The sequence below is a fragment of the Tupaia chinensis genome, unplaced genomic scaffold (assembly GCF_000334495.1).
Source record: "Tupaia chinensis unplaced genomic scaffold, TupChi_1.0 Scaffold000303_1, whole genome shotgun sequence".
In the NCBI taxonomy this organism is placed as follows: Eukaryota; Metazoa; Chordata; class Mammalia; order Scandentia; family Tupaiidae; genus Tupaia; species Tupaia belangeri.
Genome location: NW_006159793.1, coordinates 2,142,239 through 2,161,236, shown reverse-complemented (window position 1 = coordinate 2,161,236; position 18,998 = coordinate 2,142,239). Strand labels below are relative to the sequence as shown.

Sequence of the window (18,998 nt, the reverse complement as noted above, 5' to 3'; positions counted from 1 at the left end):
GGATTGATGGCTTTTTTTTTTTTTTAATCTGCCAGAAGGTACCCTTGCTCCTCTTTCTGCCTGCTGTTGACCTTTTATCTGTATCTTTTTCTTTCTTTTAAAATATATGCTGTGCCTTTTTGTTGAAGCCAAGTGTCTTCTTTACACCATGCTTTCTTGCTGATGTTTACCAAGAATACTTCCCTCTCTGTGCCTTCTTCAGGATTTCTGCTCTGCTCCCCTCTTACTCTCACCGAGCTCTCTGGAGCATTTACCTTTCTTCCTTTTATTGTGGGGTTTCGCGCGCATGTGTGTGTCTGTCTGCTTTATTGGACTACGGACTCCCTGAGGGCCCAATCCAGGCCTCTGCGTCATGTTTTCTCCTTCACTCCCCTCAGAGGGCGTCCTGCAGTGAACTCACTCATACCTAAGCTGTTTGCAGTTCTGAACTAGAGTTAGTCCTCTGTTCTGGTGATCAGGGACCTCACCAGTACGGTAGTGAAGTATGCAGGAGGCTTTCCAAAGGTTCACAGGAATTCCTATTCTGAGAAAATTTTAAAATTGTGTGCACCAGAATAAACTCATACTGGGTCAGCCTGTAGCATGGTGGAAAAGGAGGCTGAGTCCCATGGGACCAGCAGTTGGCTTAATGGCTTTCACTGGACTCCCATGAGTGGACCGCAGTTCGAGTCCTGGACCTGGTGGCTTACACTCATGCCGGGTGCGTGTGCGTACGTGCCCAAGATCCCGAGAGGAGAATGGAGGAGAAGGGATTGCGGCATGGCCATCCCCCCTGAGGGGTGATTCCTCACTTTCGTCTTTCTGAAAAGAAAAAAAAAAAAAAAAAAAACCACTCAACAAAAAAAAAAATAAATAAAAAGGAGGCTGAATCCCACATGGCTGACTATGCACTTCAAGTCCTGGATCTGATGGCTTGGAAAACATGCTAGGCACATGTGCATGCATGCCTAAAATCTTGAAAGGAGGGAGAAATGGAGAAGTGATTGTGGTATCACTGTCCTCATGGGGGAGATGCTTTCTCCCTCTCTCTCATGAGCACATCGTCTGATAAATTTTAAAAAATAATAAATTGGGGCCGGCAGGTGGCACGGTGGTTGAAGCGCTGGACTCCCACATGGCCACCATGGTTCAAATCCCAGACCTCACGGCTTGCTTTCTCACCTTCTCTCTCTCTCTCTAATAAAATAAATAAGTAAAATTAATTATTAAAAAAGTGTATCATTCTATTTCCCATGAACTTTTTTTTTCCTATGAACGATTTTGAAGTCCTCTTGTATTTCATACAAGATAATGACTTTAAGTGTTAAATGAAAGTAACATTGAGCCAGCAGGTGGCACAGTGGTTAAGGTACTAGATCTCCCATGGCCAATAGCAAGGTTCAAGTCTTCGACCCAGAGGCTTGAAAAAACATGCCAGGCACATTTGGATGCATGCTCAAAATCCTGAGAGGAGAATGGAGGAGAAGGGACTGTGGCATGGCCATCATTCCCAGGATGATTTCTCACTTTTCCTCTGTCTCTGTCTCCTGCTAGTGCATACAAAGAAAAAAAAAAGTGAAAAGTAACATTAGGTATTATGGGATGAAACAGTGAGAGAGTTGTTTCCTTCTCATCCCTTTCTGGTTAAATAAAGGAAACAGTATCAGTTCTTTTTTTTTTTTTTTAAGAATTATTTATTTGCTTTTATTTATTATTAATTAATTTTAATTTGACCAGAGAGATACACAGAGAGAGAAAGAGGAAGAAAAAGTGAGGGGGACCAGCAGTTAGCGTAGTGGCCATGACACTGGACTCCCATGTAGTTGACTGCGGTTCGCGTCCCGGACCCGGTGGCTTAAACTCACGCTGGGCGCATGTGCGTGCATGCCCAAGATCCCGAGAGAATAGAGGAGAAGGGATTGTGGCATGGCCATCTCCCCTGGGGGGTGCTTTCTCCCTTTCTATCTCTCTGTCTCTGTCTGTCTGGTGAGCGCACGTGCCCTATAGCAAAAAAAAAAAAAAAAAAAGGAGAGAGAAAGTGAGAAAGCAAGCCACCAGGTCCAGGGCTTAAACCGTAGTGGCCACGTGGGAGTGTTGAATTCTTTAACTACCATGCCACCTGCTGATCCCAATATCAGTTCTTAATAGTTTGTATCTATTTATAATGTTTATAACATGTTTGTATCTATTCATGTTTGTAACATGTAACACTTTAAAAAAGACTTTTGGCAACAGTACCACTCACTTAAGAACAGTTTCATTTTTTCTTTTTTTTTTGGAGAGATTTTCACTGTAGGCGCGTGTGCTCGTCAGACAGACAGAGAGAGACATAGAGGCAGAAAGCGAGAAATCACCCCCCAGGGGGGAGGGTCACGCCGCAATCCCTTCTTCTCCATTCTCCTCTCGGGATCTTGGGCACGCATGCACACGCGCCCGGCGTGAGTTTTAAGCCACCGGGGCCGAGACACGAACCGCAGTTGACTACGTGGGAGTCCAGCGACATAGCCATTACGCTAACTGCTGGTTCCCAAGAACAGTTTCATTTTCATTACACTTATTTTTCAGGCTACAGGTAAGCATGTGATACTACTTTTCCATTTACAGAAATGCTAGAAACATCCTCTTATAATACATTGAAATTACATGAACTGGGACCAGCAGTTGGCATAACAGCTATGTCGCTGGACTCCCATGTAGTCGACCATGGTTCAAGTCCTGGACCTGGTGGCTTAACTCACACTGGGCACATGTGTGTGGGTGCCCAAAATCCCAAGAGGAAAATGGAGGAGAAGGGATTATGGCATGGCCATCTCCCCAGGGGGTGATTTCTTGCTTTCTGTCTCTGTCTTTCTGGTGAGTGCACACGCACTATAGCAAAAACCTCTCACTCCACTCAAACAAAAACAAAAGTGGACAGATGACAAAATTACACATTTTCTTGGATCTATCAGTGAGCAGCTATGGCAAGGCAGTCAAATAGCCTAAATTGCAAGAAGAGACAGATGCCTCCAAGGAGACAGAAGTCATGTAACTACTTCAGCTACAGAAGAATGTGGGAGAAAGAAGTGTCCACCATACAAGCAGGTGAGAGGAAATCACCAAATACTAAAGAATTGCTGCAGGTCGAATAAGAGTTAACATGACAGTAAAATACACCCGGGAGCCTAAGACACAGAGAGGGCTAGCTTGCACACTCAGGCTCTTTCCAATCTCTGCCAGGTGAGATGTTGTACTGTGTGAGGCTGAACCACATAGGAAATCTCCCAGTTCACCTCCACAGACCTCCCTGAGTATGCCGGCATGCATGTGCCCATCCAGGGCTGGCTAGATCTGGGGGGTGGATCACAGTATTAATACCCTGTTGGGGTGCTGTTAATCTCTGGCTCTCTAAAGTAACAAACTTAAACTCTAGGACCAGCAGATGGCGTGGTGGTTAAGGCGCTGGACACTCCCACATGGCCAACCACAGTTCGAGTCACAGACCTGGTGGCTTGCTTTCTCACTTTCCTCCTCTCTCTGTGTCTGTCTTTCTCTGGTCAAATGAAAATGACTGACTGAATAAATATAATTAAATAAATAACTTAAAAAAAACCTTAAAATCTAGAAACAATCCAAATGTCCATTATTTGGCAAATGAATTAAGAAAAAAACAAACCCTCTGATAAATTGATACCATGGAATTCTACTCAGCAATAAAAAGAAACACATTACTGATACGAGTAACAACATGGATGAATCTCAAGTACAATACGAACAAGAGGAAGAAACTGGGCCTCAAAAGCCATGTATAGGATTACATGTATAAGACATTCTAGGTGACTGCACACGCATGGCTGTTTCCATGGCTGTTTCTATTGGGGCCCGTCACATGAGATCAGGTCATAGAGTTGTGAAATGAGTGACTCAGAAGATGACGGTATCCCCTGGCTCTCCCACCTGCACGTTAGCAGCTCTCCAGGAATTTTATGCTGAACAGAAGCAACAAAGTAGCCCAGGTGGGGATGATAAGTGTAACATTGGAATAATAGAGAACTGGAGTAGCTTGTGTGAGTGCCCCCAGTGTTTACCAGAAGCGCAGAGAGCTACACAGAGGAGACTCTTCTGTATTCATCTCCAAATATAACAAAGGATTTGTAGTGTATGGAGAAGAGTTTATCTTCTACGACTACAATAACCCATTGGATTTACCAAAGTTGTTGTGCATAGTTTTGACATCATAATAGCAGTTCCTCCATTATCTTTCTGAAGAATGTCTCAGAAAAACATCAGAAACCATCAAGTACCTGACTCGGGGCAAGATTCTGCTGTGCACAGGTGCATTATGGAAGAACAAGCACAACACTCCTTGGAGTGAAGATGTGCAAGTTTTGGGAACCAGCAGTTAGCATAATGGCTATGTCGCTGGACTCCCACGTAGTCGACCATGGTTCACGTCCTGGATACGGAGGCTTAAAACTCATGCCGGGCGCATGTGCGTGCGTGCCCAAGATCCCAAGGGGAGAATGGAGGAGAAGGGACTGTGGTGTGACCATCCCCCCTGGGGGGTGATTTCTCGCTTTCTGTCTCTCTGTCTCTCTCTATCTGGCAAGCGCACGTGCCCTATAGCAAAAACCTCTCAAAAAATAAAAATAAAAAATAAAAAAGATGTGCAAGTTTATTCCACGACACACCCAGAATTTGACAAATGAGTTTTGCTGTTATGTGAATTACCATTCTGGGCTAGTAACACAACACAGCAAAGGACCCATGTGACATTTTCTTTTTATTCTTTTAGTAGATTGAAAAGTTATAATCTCCCTCCACCACAGCTTGGTAATTTTCAAAATAAAAGGTACAAACTCTAATTTAAAAAAAAAAAGATATTTTAGAGGGCTGGCAGGTGGCATGGTGGTTAAGGATGCGGTTCAAGTCCTGGACCTGGAGGCTTGCTTTCTTGCTTTCCCTCTCTCTCTCTTGCTCTCTCGCTCTGTCCCTCTCTTGTCAAATTAAAAAAATAAGTAACAATAAATAAAAATAAATAATTATTTTAAAAACGATGTTCTGGAAAAGGCAAAAATACAGGGACAGAACACATATCAGTTGTTGCATAGGCCGAGTGGGAGGATAAACGCATTGACTCCAGGCACAGGGAACCTTTGGGGTTGACTAAAACTGTTCTAGAGTTGTGGTGAATTTATGTAAAAACTCTTAACTGCACAACTAAAGAGGGCAACATTTAGTATGTACATGATACTTTAGAGGGCCAGATGGTAGTGTAGCTTAAATTGGATTGCTCTGCAAAGCTGACTTACATGAGAAGGTTCCAGGTTCTCATCCTGACTTCCTTGAGAACAATGGGCATGACCTTGATCTGGGACTAGTTGAGGCAGGTGGGTGAATGGCAGTACTGAGACCTTGCTGGGGGTGCCTTCTCTGTCACTCATAGAATAAATAAATAAAACTTTTTTATTTTTGGAGAGGCTTTTGCTATAGGGCGCATGTGCTCGCCAGACAGACAGAGAGAGACAGAGAGACAGAAAGCGAGAAATCACCCCCCAGGGGGGATGGTCACGTTGCAATCCCTTCTCCATTCTCCTCTCGGGATCTTGGGCACGCACGCACACGTGCCCGGCGTGAGTTTCAAGTCACTGCGGTCGACAACGTGGGAGTCCAGCGACATAGCCATTACGCTAACTGCTGGTTCCCAAGAAATAAAACTTTATACTTTCACTGCATCTGACTTTTTAAAAAGATGAGATTTAAACAGACATATTAAAGCAGTTGGATGATTGGCTAGGTCAACTATGACAGTACCAGAACGGCTTAAAATTCATAAAATATTGTCAGAGTGGCTATGCGTTGTCCCCCGAAATGAAATAACAGCCTATGTGTCGATCCTTAAGACCCTTTTCATTTCAGAAGTTGGGAAAATAGTACTGTTATGTGTGGGTTTACCATCTTCTACCTCCACGACCAGGAGTTGGTTATTTAATCTCTCTAAACCTCGGTTTCCTTTCTTACAAAAGAGGGATTACCATACTTGCATAGAAGGTAGAGTTGCCAGAAAAAATACAGGACTCCTACTTTTAAATGTAAATTTCAGATAAACGGGTCCTATTTCAAAGTATGGCCCAAACATATTTATACTTTTAAAAAGACCCGTTGTCCGAAATTCCACGTTCGCTTGACGTTTTGAATTTCTGTTTGGCCAAGCTGGCAACCCTACAGGGAAGCTACTGTGAGAACGGAATGAGACACCGGCACCGCGAGACGTTCGCCCAGCGTTTGGCAGACGTGCTCAGAGTCAGCTCATGCTGGTTGAGTCCTAACCCTCGTTCATTTCTTGTTCCTTCATTCTTTTGCCCAGTTTTTAAGTAAGTCAACTCTCGTGGCGTCTCCTCCCTAAGAGCGGACCCCCAGCCGAGGCAGCCTCAGGGTTACGTACCAGGACTTCAACTGCTAAACGCGGAGAAATGCCAAGAGCGCATGACGTCATGACGCGAGGGCCCCACCCCGTCCCGGAGGTGGTACTAGACGCGTAAATATGACGTCAGCAGGCCGGGCGCCAGCCGCGGGGCCCGACGGGATTGTGGCGGTCCTCTCTCTCAACTCGGAAGCTTCCGCTGCCTCCGGACGCTCTCAAGATGGCGACCTCTCTGGGTTCCAACACCTACAACAGGCAGAACTGGGAGGATGCGGTGAGTGTGCCTGCCCAGGGCGGCGAAAGGCGGCGCCGCAGCCCGGCCTGCTGCGGGCGGGCGGGACGGGGGCTGCCGGGCGGCCGTGGGAACTCCGGGAGGACGCCCGGGCTGCGGCCCAGCTCGCCCGGAACAGGAGGCTGCAGGGCGGCCCTGCTGCAGGCGTGGACGGAGGGGGCTTAACCAGGGGCCGGGAGCCAGCCCGCCTTTCATCCTTGGTGCTTTCAGCCTTTCCGAGCTGGTTTTCTCTTCTCCTGCCACCTGCCGGAAGTGCAGACAGCGCCCCGTCCCGCGACCTGGCCCGTGCTGGACCTGGGGTTCCTGCCCTGCCTTGTTCTCCCTCGCTCCCCACCCCCACCCCTACCGAGTGTAACGGAGAGGGCAGGGTCCTCGGAGCTAGGTGCTCAGCCAGATTTCTCATTTTCACTAGGACTTTCCCATTCTGTGCCAGACGTGTCTTGGAGAAAACCCATATATCCGAATGGTGAGTGATCGCTGGTGAAGCAGGAGTGACTTGTGTGTGTTCTGTCAAAGTCGTGGTACTGGTCCATCCTCTGTGAAGTGTTTCTTTAGTCAAGTGGAAGAAATGATGCTCTTTTATTTACCCAAAGCGAAGGGCTTATTTGCAAAGGGCTGTCATGCACATTCTTTCGCATAGGATTTAAGTGACAATCGTGTAATGTAGGAGTCATAGTAATAGTTCATCTTTTCTGAGCATTTACCTAGGAAGTAGGTCTATGGGACTAGATGCTGAGAGTTTGTCTTTTCATTTAGCAAGCAAGGAGTGGAGCTGGGGTTTAAGTTCAGATACTCTGACTCCAAGGACCACAACAAGTTAGGAGAACCAGGGCTAGAAACTGGGATTCCTGACCCCTCGTCAGATACCTTCTGGTCACTGAGCCTTGTAGTCTTTTAACATAAGGTATCCTCATCCTTTATAAATAAGGATAAATTAGTGACAGCTAGTAATAAATAGGTTAGAGCTATATTAGTGTGATCACTCTCAGAGATACTGATCTGTTTATATGTTCAAGGGTTTGAGTAGCTTATAGCAGGAGTCCCCAATGCCTGGGCTACAGACCTGTACCAGTCCAGGGCCTGTTAGGAACCAGACCACATAGCGGAAGGTGAGTGGCCAGCGGGCAGGCAAAGCTTCATCTATATTTACAGCTGCTCCCCATTGCTCACGTATTGCCTGAGGTCCACCACTGTCAGATCAGTGGTGGCATTAGATTTTCAGAGTTGTGCCAACCCTGTCTTGAACTGCACGTGCGAGGGGTCTAGGGTACACACTTTCATAAACCATTCTCCCCACCCGTTTATGGAAGAATTGTCTTCCACAAAACCAGTCTCTGATGCTGAAAAAGTTGGGTTTATAGCAACAGATCATTTACACAGGACATTAGCACAGGGGGAGTTTGTAGTAGTTACCTTATGACTAAACATTCTTTCTTTTTTTTTTAGAGAGAGGTTTTTGCTATAGGGCACTTGCACTCGCTGGAGAGACAGACAGAAAACAAGAAATCACTTCCCGGGGGGATGGCCACACTGCAATCCCTTCTCCATTCTCCTTTTGGGATTTTGAGCACTCACACACATGCACCTGGCATGAGTTTCAAGCCTCTGGGTCCACGACTTGAACCAGGGTCGACTACATGGGAATCTAGCGATGTAACCATTATGCTGTCTGCTGTTCCCACCTTAATAACTAAGCCTTGTAAAATGGGCTGACTATGGCAGAATTCTCCTTGATTTGGGGACAGCGGAAACCATTAAGAATTTGGTTCTTGGGAGCAAACTTGGGAGCCAGAACGGGACTTAAGAGTTGTGGCTATGGAAAGACCCACTCACCTGATATTAGATCCGTAGAGAGGCTATAACCCATAGTACATGGTTAGAATCTCCTCCCACCCCACGTCCACCCCCGTGAAAGACTGCTTTTTCTTTGGTTATATTTAGAAAAAGCAGACATCTGGTTTTTTCCTTTCTGTAACTCTAGCTCTCTCCTATTTTTTTTCCTATCGCAGACCAAAGAAAAATATGGGAAGGAATGCAAAGTAAGTATATCTCTTATTTTCTCTTCCTTTTCCAAACGAGCCTTCAACCTGCCAACTCCAAAAAAGTCAGTGCTATATGACTTTCATATATCGTTGACATTTTCATTGGCTGGTGTGGGAGGTCAGAAAGTAAGTGCTGTGATGTACAGGGATTCTACCCTGGTGTTCGTAGATGGGCATTGACTACCCTGAGTATACTGCAGAGTGTTGCACGACTGTGCGTGTGAGCATTTAAGCTGAGAAGGTCAGGATGTCATCTGAGTCTCAAAAGATTATGCTGCTTTTTTCCCCCACCCCCACAAAAAAGATTCAGGGTCAAGTTATATATGGTGCTTACCTCTTGGGAGGGAGCTTTGGCGTTTCAATATTTCATTCCTGTACTATGAATTTAAAATACATATATATTTATTTAATTCCATTTGTTCTTATAATTTTTAAAAAAAACTTCAGAGAGAGCAAGCAAGGAAAAAAGAGAAAGCAAGCCGCCAGTTCCAGGACTTGAACTGCGGTTGACCATGTGGAAATCCAGCACTCTTAACCGCCATGCCACCTGCTTGGGCCCTATGTGAATTTTTTTTTTTTTTTTGAGAGGTTTTTGCTATAGAGCGCTCACCAGAAAGACAGAAACATAAAGACAGAAAGCAAGAAATCACCCCCCCGGGGGGATGGCCATGCTGCAATCCCTTCTCCTCCATTCTCTTCTTGGGATCTTGGGCACGCACGCACACGCGCCCGGCGTGAGTTTAAGCCACCGGGTCCGGGACTCGAACCGCGGTCGACTACATGGGAGTCCAGCGACATAGCCATTACGCTAACTGCTGGTCCCTCCCCCATGTGACTTTTAACTGCTGGGAAAGGATATAGCAGATTAAAGTGTCATATGACATTTAAACTAGATGATTGCTACGGTCTTTTCTAATTCTTGGATTCAGGGATCCTCTTTTGAATTCCATTTTGTTAATAAATCTCCTGGATGGATTGTCCATCTCAGATCTGTCAACACTCTGTGGCTCTTGCTTTGTGTTCCAGATTTGTGCCAGGCCATTCACAGTGTTTCGTTGGTGCCCTGGGGTCCGCATGCGTTTTAAGAAGACCGAAGTGTGCCAAACCTGCAGTAAATTGAAGAATGTCTGTCAGACTTGCCTCTTAGACTTAGAATATGGTATGTCTGCCCTGTCCTGTAAATCCAGAGTATGCAGGTGTCCTGCGCAACAAACTAGTCTTCTTGTCTCCCAGTTCTCCCATCCCCTAAACCTGAAAGAGTGCAGGTGCCCAGCATAACAAACCAGTTCTCTTGCCTCCCACTGCTCACGTTACTTCTGCTTCTCATCCCACTTTGGAATGTCTGCTTCTTCCAGGAAGAGAACCAGATAAACCTCTCTAGCATTCTGCTGAACAATAGTTGGAACTTAAAGGAAAGTTAGGAGTTCTCTAGAACTAGCCTACAACTCCCTTTCTGTATCCACAGTGAGGTAAAGGCATTGATCCCAGGACAGGTCCTATCTTTGCCTTGGATTTTCTTCTTGATGCACAGCTTCTTTTTTAAGTCTCAACCAGAAACTCATAGGCTAACTGTGCTTGTGCTTTAGATTTAGTCTCAACTAAATTCTATTGCTACTGCTTCAGAATAATGGCTTTGGACAGTGAGGGTTTTTTTCTTTTTAAAGTAACTATAGGTTACTTTTTTTTCTTTAATTTATTCATTCATTTATTTTAATTTTACCAGAGTGAGACAGAGAGAGAGAGGGAGAGAAAGTGGGAAAGCAAGCCACCAGGTCCAGGACTTGAACCGTGGTTGGCCATGTGGGAGTGTCCAGCACCTTAACCACCACGCCACCTGCTGTTCCCCCTACTTTTTGTTTTTATGAAAAATAATTTACCAAAAAAAGTTTTCTGGGCTGGCCCTGAAGACTCTCAGTTCCAGATCCCACATCGTTGCCCATGATTCTAATCCTGGCCCTGGTGGCTTGAAAGACACGCTGAGTGTGTATGTGCGTACATGTGCACATGCGTGTGTGTATGCATGCATACCCAGGGTCCTGATGGGATGGAGAATTGGAGGAAAGGAATTGTGGTATAACCATGCACAGTTGGGGGTTATTTTCTTCCTCTACCTCTTTCTCTTGGCCTATCTCTTCCTCTCCTTTTTGGTGCGTGCATGTGTTCTCTGTTAAATAAGAGAAAGTTAAATAAAAAAGTTAAATAAAAAAAAAGTTAAAAAATTTTTTCTACTATTTTCTATATATAATAAAAAAGAAATGTATGGGGACCAGCAGTTGGTGCAATGACTATGTCACTGGACTCCCATGTTGTCCTACACGCTTTGAGTCCTGGACCCAGTGGTTTAAACTCAGGCCAGGCACATGTGTGTGCGTGCCTACGACCCCAAGAGGAGAATGGAGTAGAAGGGATTGCAACCTGGCTATCCCCCCTGGGGGGTGATTTCTCACTTTCTGTCTCTCTGTGTTTTTTTTATTATTATTATTATTATTATTATTATTATTATTATTTAATTTTATTTATTCATTCATTTTAATTTGACCAGAGAGAGACACACAGAGAGACAGAGAGAGAGACAGGAAAAGTGAGAAAGCAAGCCACCAGGTCCAGGACTCGAACAGTGGTTGACCATGTAGGAATGTCTAGCACCTTAACCACCATGCTACCTGCTGGTCCCGCTCTGTGTCTTTCTGGTGAGTGTACGCGCCCTAGAGCAAAAACCTCCCCTCTGAAAAAAAAAGGAAAAGGAAGAAATGTATGAGCTAGTGGATATTAAATTTAGAAAGTTACTCTCCTAATCAGAATCCTGGCTACTTTTTGTTTAATATTTGTTTTCTTGTTAAGAAGACATTTAATCCTGGAATGCAAGGACACTTACATGACTGTGACAATGCAGAAACTCTCTAGGGCTAGCCTTTTTCCATTTATTTTAAATAAATTGTGTTACAATAAAAACTAGATAGCTTGTTAATTCACAGGTTTAGTTTTGTCATCTAAAGTATTTTCTGAAGCACTCACTTTGCTAAATTTCATGACAGCCTAGTAACATGGATGTTTGCTCAGAATGCTATGAGCACTGTTAGTCTGAGGCTACTGAAAAGTCTCTGGTGTTGGATAGGAAATGGAGAAGGGCAGGGTGATGATGTATTCTGCATGCTTACTCCGAATGGCCATGGTTTGAAATACATGTGAGGTTTTCCCCCTTCCCTTGACCAGGCCTGCCCATCCAGGTTCGAGACGCAGGATTGTCTTTTAAAGATGACATGCCAAAGTCAGATGTCAACAAAGAATACTACACCCAGAATATGGAGAGAGAGGTATGCTGCTATTTTCTTAATGTAGTGTTATATTTAATGAGGCACAGCCTTTGACATTGATCTTTTGAATTTGTCATCCCCATGTAGATTTCTAACTCTGATGGAACACGGCCAGTTGGCATGCTGGGAAAAGCTACTTCCACCAGTGACATGCTGCTCAAATTGGCCCGGACCACACCCTACTACAAAAGGAACCGACCCCACATTTGCTCCTTCTGGGTGAAAGGAGAGTGTAAGAGAGGAGAGGAGTGTCCATACAGGCAAGGACTGAGCTGCATTTCAGTGTTTGATTAGTCATCCAAGATGGTGGCATATTAGCTTAAACTGTTTCTGCTTTAAAATCTGAAGCTCACCCAACCAGTGTGATGTATCTCATGTCTCAGGACTTTTAAAGCCATAAGAGCTTGCTTAAATTGGGGTTTTCACTTATTATCTAATTGTAGGATACTAAATAGCTAGGCCATAACATAGATGTTGGGCAGCACGCCCTTTGGCGAATTAAAAAGAATGAATGAATGAACTGGCTGTTTTTTTAAAGAATAGAATCATATTGAGCAAATGGTTTTGGAGCTCTCAGGTCAGGAGGCTCCCACCTGGTAAGGGTCTTGTTCTGAGTGACTCCGCCGAATCCTAAGATGGCACGGGGCATCACATGGTGAGACGGCAAGCGTGTCCATATCTGTGTCTCCTCCTCTTTATAAAGCCACCAGGATTCTGTCTTGAGAGGTCTACTCCGATGACTTCATCTAGCCCTAGTCACCTCCCCAAAAGCCCCATCTGTTAATATCATAGTCAGGTTAAGTTTCCGCTTTCTTAATACCATCACAGTGGCTTATCAAATTTCAACACATGAATTTTGAAGGGACACATTCAAGCCATCACTCTTGGCATTAGCTGTATTTTGATAATTGTATTAGGTCGTTGGGAAAGTTGTGACTTTTTTTATGCAAAAATGCATCACGACTTTCCCAACGACCTAATACGTTGGCATGGCCATAGTTTCTAACTTGAAAGATATTTCAGGGTATGTATTTGGGACTTTAGTTATGTAGCTATTTTTTGGTGATACCAATGTTTTTTCCCTTTGCTGACCTTCATGCATTGTTCTCTCCTGAACCGTAGACACGAGAAGCCTACAGATCCAGATGACCCTCTTGCTGATCAGAATATTAAAGACCGGTATTATGGAATCAATGACCCCGTGGCAGATAAGCTTCTCAAGCGGGCGTCAACCATGCCTCGTCTGGACCCACCCGAGGACAAGACTATCACCACATTATATGTGGGCGGTCTGGGTGATACCATTACCGAGACAGATCTGAGGTTTGTGTCGTAATTTCTAGACCTCTTTTTGCTTTTAGCTGCCTTGGGATAATTTATTTGCAAAACATAGGCAAACATGATTTCTGTATAAAGTATGTGTTTCTTGAGCCACTGTTTGGTTAGTACGTATATTATGCTGACTAGAATTGTTATAAAATTTTCCCTTATGATGCCAGAGTAGTAATGCTTACCGAGAGTTTCTTTTTGTTTTTTTCTTGTCCTTGCTTATTGTGGTAATTACCTGAGGTTCTGTTTGACCTGCTAACCAATTAGAACTTTTAAATGAGGACACACATTTAAGTATAATAAATTATGTAGGGGAGGAAGGGCTTTGTGATTATAAAACTCATGGTTTAAACTGTTAATTTTTTTTTTTTTTTTTTTTTTTTTTGAGAGGTTTTTCCTGTAGGGCACTTGTGCTCACCAGAAAGAGACACACAAAACGAGCAATCACCCCCAGGGGGATGGCTACACCACAGTCCTTTCTCCATTCTCCTCTCAGGATCTTGGGCACGCATGCACATGTGCCCAATGTGAGTTTAAGCCACTGGGTCCGGGACTTGAACTGCGGTCGACTACATGGGAGTCCAGCGACATAGCCATTATGCCAACTGCTAGACCCTAAACAGTTGACTTTTAAAAGAGACTGATATTTGATAAATTTGTATTATTTTTGGCTTGTATTATGCTTGGCTAGCTGGGACACCCGGGCAGATGCAGTGGGCATTAGCTCTTCCAAAGAGACAAAGTGGAGAAGAAACTCCTGGGAGTTTATAACCTGCCCTGGGAAGTCTTTCGCCATTCAGCCCTAGCTGAGAGCGAGACAATCCCTAGGGGTTGTCTATAAGAGGCTAGATAGTAAATATTTTAGGCTTTGTGGGCCACATAGAGTATCTGTCATATCATCTTTTTCTGTCTTTTTTAACATTCTTGGCTCTTGGGCCATGAGATCTGTAGTAGTTTACTAACCCCTTATCTAGGGTTTAGGGCTTTAGATCCTTAAGGAACCTTTTAGAGCCCTCTTTCCTCCCTGGGAAGAACACTGAGATGTTCGAGAACATTTTATTTAAAGAATTTTTCATTTAATTTTTATTTTTTACTATTATTATTCAATTGGACCAGAGAGAGAGAGAGAGAGAAAGCAAGCCACCAGATTCAGGACTTGAACTGTGGTCCGCCACGTGGGAGTATAGTGCCCTAACCACTACGCCACCTACTGGCCCCTTGAGAGCTTTATTTTACTCTTTATTATTTTTCTTTGCATCTCTTAATAAGCAGTACCCACAATGAGACAAGATATGGGGGGCATATCTTGTCTGCAAATACCTGCAGGTGGTTGGGCAGATGACCAAGGGCTCGCCTGCCTTGTGGTGCGTCAGCGGAAGTGCTAATCATCCATTTCCAACCTCCTGGTAATGTTGCCTTGTTAAGTTCAGTTTTCCTCTGCTTGTGTTCCTTCAGAAATCACTTCTACCAGTTTGGAGAGATCCGGACGATCACTGTCGTGCAGAGACAGCAGTGTGCTTTCATCCAGTTTGCCACAAGGCAGGCTGCAGAAGTGGCCGCTGAGAAGTCCTTTAATAAGCTGATTGTCAATGGCCGCAGACTCAACGTGAAATGGGGAAGGTGAGAATTAGGGTATCTTTAAACATCTTTATTGAGATCTTTAAGAAACTATTTGATTATCTGGATATGTGTAAGCTTTTAGTAAATATACTTAACAAGATCTTCTGAAGAATTTTTGTTTCATTCTGTGACTGATGCTTGGTTCCTCTGGAGGTTGGGAGAATTCTGCTTTGGAAGTACATTCAGGGTTTTGCTGTACAAATCTGCTCCTTGGAAGCCTCATGTTTTTGTGACCAGGCCAAGTATAGTGCCAGGGCATGAAAGGTAGATTTGAGGGTTTATAAATTAATTAAAAATCGATTTTGCCCTTAGAAGCTGCTTGCCTAGTGGAGAAGATAAAACAGTGATTTTAAGTGTAAAAGCAATGATTGCACAAGAGAAGCACAGGAAAACGCCCTGAAAGTTAAAAGGTGGGGTGTGTTTCTACCTTAGAACCGGGGAGGAGATGGCTAATGGCAGCAGCTCCTTTTATGGAGAGCGTCCTACATGCTAGCATTGTGTACAACAGATATTTCCTCTTCAAGTTCTTATGACAGTTCTAGCAAGTTTTGAACCCCGGCCTTATCTGGCTTCAAAACCTTTGGTCTTATTCACTGTGCACTGTGGCATTTAGGGGAAAGGAGTGTTTGCTGTAGAGGCAAGGAGCGAAGAAACGCCATTTGACTACAGATCCTGCGAGGCAGAGGTGAGATAAGGTGGGACAAAGTGCTGATATCTGTGTGCACGTGTGTCTTCCAGATCCCAGGCAGCCAGAGGAAAAGAAAAGGAGAAGGATGGAACCACAGACTCTGGGATCAAGCTCGAGCCCGTTCCAGGACTTCCAGGAGGTAAGTGCGGACTTTCTGCCGACGTCACAAGTCCAGTCTGCCCCATTCCTCTAAGAGGACCGGACCTGGCTCCAACTCCTGCAGCAGCTCCATTCTCTCAGCAGGCCCTGGGAGGGTGTACAGGTGGTGGAAACAATGTGGCACAGTTCCTCCCATTCTAAGTGCTGGCTGTTCTCTCCCCTCCAGCTCTTCCTCCCCCTCCTGCAGCAGAAGAAGAAGCCTCTGCCAACTACTTCAACCTCCCCCCAAGTGGCCCCCCAGCTGTGGTGAACATCGCCTTGCCGCCACCCCCTGGCATTGCCCCGCCCCCACCCCCAGGTAACGTTCATCTTCTCCTTAGCCCAGAGAAGTCCTTGTGAGAGTCCTGTCTTCCACCTTAGCATCACGTCTGAGGCACTTGCCTCCTTTGAGTTCACCCTGTAGAAATCTACAAGTCAGCCTGATATATTGCGATTCCTGATTTTATTTTTCTTGGCCTGCCAGAGAAAGGTGCCAGTTTTCTGAGCACATCTAAGTATAAGTATATACGTCTAAGCACATGTATAATCAGAATAGGACTGACTGGGTTACAGTGATCTATCACAGTTTGTTCCCTGTTCTAAACTTAATCCTGACATACGTCCTAGAGGACTGTTGCTCCAAGTGTGGGTTGTAGGTGGGTGTCATTTCCCAAAGTGTTTATTACTTGTCTGTGACAAGATAAGGAACTTGTGCCAGGATGTAAATCAACGAGCCACTTCCTGCATTATGAAAATATAGTTATAAAAATATGGTCAGATAACTACACAGTGTGCTTGGTCATGTGGGGAGGTACATTTTGGTTCAAACTGTCCTGTTGGTGGCCAGTAATAATAAACAGGTGAGGATCAGCACCTTGTGTGTCACTCCTCCAGAGGATGCTGGCGACAGTGTGAACGATGTCAGGAAATCACAAATAGCCGTTGGCCGGTGCAGAGGGCCTGCCCTCACCCCCAGTTCTGGTGTCAGGCATTGGGGTTAATATGACAGGGTCTTGCCATCTGTTCCATTTCTTCCTCATCTCCCAAATCCTGCTGGTATCCTGCCTAGTACGATTCAACATGTTTGATATAAGCAGAGCTTCCGATGACATACTTGTGGGTACCTTGTCCTGTGGAGTTTTCTGGACTTCAGAGAAAGGTGGTGGAAACCAAGAAACTAACACAGGTAGAGACTTAAACAAGTCTGTGAGCCGACATTTACGTTATGCCCCACATCAGCCTTGATTTACGTGTAGGTGGTTTTGACCTTAGAAAGATTCAGAGGTTTGAAAGGTTGTCAAGGGAACGACAGGCTTAACACATTTATTCTCTCCCATCTGCAGGTTTTGGCCCACACATGTTCCATCCAATGGGACCACCCCCTCCTTTCATGAGGGCGCCAGGACCAATCCACTACCCTTCTCAGGACCCCCAGCGGATGGGAGCTCACGCTGGAAAACACAGCAGCCCCTAGCACACTGCCAGCACTCTGGGCTTCTGTGGAAGAAAGGGCGTTTAAAAATCCAGGTTAACGGATTTTGGAATAAATATATTTTTCCTTCCTTTGTAGTTTCCATGGTAGCTGAATGTGTTCAGATGTGGGCAGTCGGAGAACGACAGCCACGCTTTCCTCCACGTATTCAGAGGATCAGTGGACCTCAGATAAGCTGCCATTAACGCATCTGGTTACTACCATAACATTACTAATACAGCCTAGTGCTGCTCCCTTCCCGCTGTGGGGGTCGCACACGGTGAAGTGGGGTGCCCAGTGGGGTTACCATCCCAATTCTCTGTTCATTTTGTATCTTTGTTGGGGGGAAAAATTGACCTGTGGTTAAAAAAAAAAAAAAGAAAACACAACCTTTTGACCATTTTTATGTTCGTTGGGTATTTTCCTTATTATCACCTAAGAAGAGATCACTAACCCTAATCACTGTAGTGGGTAAGTGTGACTTGGCCCTGAAGTCACACCCTCAGGAAGACGGAAGCCAGCCCCAGCCCCAGCACGGCCCACATCCTTTTTCTCTTTTTTTTTCTTCACTTATTACTAAAAGAATCCGACTGAGAGTTTTACTTCTCTGTACCACCAAAAAAAAAAAGAGACAAAAATTATTTTTTATTCCTGTCGATCGGTCAAAAATACAAAATTCATGGAGCTGTGTATCACTGAAGAAACCTGGTCTCTGGGACAGAATTATTTTAAAGAACTTCCTTTAAAACACTTTCTTTAACAAACTGAGAGGAAGAACAGCGGAGTGTGTTTGAATGGAAGACTGCTTCCGGACTCTGATCTGCAGCATCACCCTCGTGTGTCCTCAGCGTCTCGTAACCTCCTGCTTCTGGGCAGGGGACTCTGTTTGGTCTTAGAATGTTTGGATATAACTGAATTGTAGATGGTATATGAAATTCGATGTTGTGTTATGTTTTTTGTTTTTAAATAATTAAAACGGGTCAATTTTCCAAACGTCTGCCATGGGCTTATTTCTAGATTTCTGTTTTCTTTCTCTTTTGGTAGCTTAACTTGAGGTCAGCGGAAGTTAGAAAAAGTTCTTATATAAATGGGAATTTTAAAAAATCTTGCCTTAAGCTCTTCTGATTTTTATCTCTGTGTCCACTCCATGATGGTAAAACAGCCCAGGACTATGTAGTACTTAGAGCAGAGGTTGGCTGTGAAGTTGAAATGCACAGAAAGCACTTAGCCTAGAGCCGGGCATGTGGCAGTTGAGAGGAGGGAGCTTTAAAGAGTCATACAAGGGGTCAGCAGGTGGTATAGTGGTGATGTCACTGGACTCCCACATAGACAACTGCAGTTTGAGTCCCGGACCTAGTAGCTTGAAACTTGTGGGGCGTGTGTGTGCATGCCCCAAATCCTGAGAGGAGGAGGGATTGTAGTGTGACCACCGCCTTTGGGGGGAGGGTGATTTCTTGCTTTCTGTCTCTGTCTGTCTCTGGTGAGTGCATGTGCCCTATACCAAAAATCTCTTAAATTTTTTTCTCTGAAAGTCATACAAGTCATTTAAGAAGGAAATGCAAAATTTAAATCCATTTTTCCTAAAGCTAGTTTCACATCACTTTTCTCTGTATCAAATGTGTATTTCTGGAATGGAAGTGCTCCTGTCTCACTCTGTTTTAGCTATTTGTTTTCCTCACAACAGCTTCACCTGCCTTTTTTTTTTTTTTTTTTTTATTTTTC

The 18,998-nt window shown here is 44.6% G+C and overlaps 1 protein-coding gene and 1 pseudogene across 1 annotated transcript; both read left to right on the top strand.

Moving 5' to 3' along the window:
* Positions 1-3,831: 3,831 nt before the first annotated feature.
* LOC114008202 (EEF1A lysine methyltransferase 1 pseudogene) lies at positions 3,832-4,731 on the top strand (annotated as a pseudogene).
* Positions 4,732-6,515: 1,784 nt separating this feature from the next.
* On the top strand, positions 6,516-18,273 carry RBM22 (RNA binding motif protein 22). Its single transcript, XM_006150898.3, has 11 exons — positions 6,516-6,656; positions 7,087-7,140; positions 8,684-8,713; positions 9,743-9,875; positions 11,930-12,030; positions 12,118-12,290; positions 13,153-13,353; positions 14,815-14,979; positions 15,718-15,806; positions 15,993-16,124; positions 17,149-18,273. The coding sequence occupies exons 1-11, from the start codon at positions 6,603-6,605 to the stop codon at positions 17,277-17,279; spliced, it is 1,263 nt and encodes a 420-aa protein (XP_006150960.1). The 5' UTR covers positions 6,516-6,602; the 3' UTR covers positions 17,280-18,273.
* The last annotated feature ends 725 nt before the right edge of the window (positions 18,274-18,998 follow it).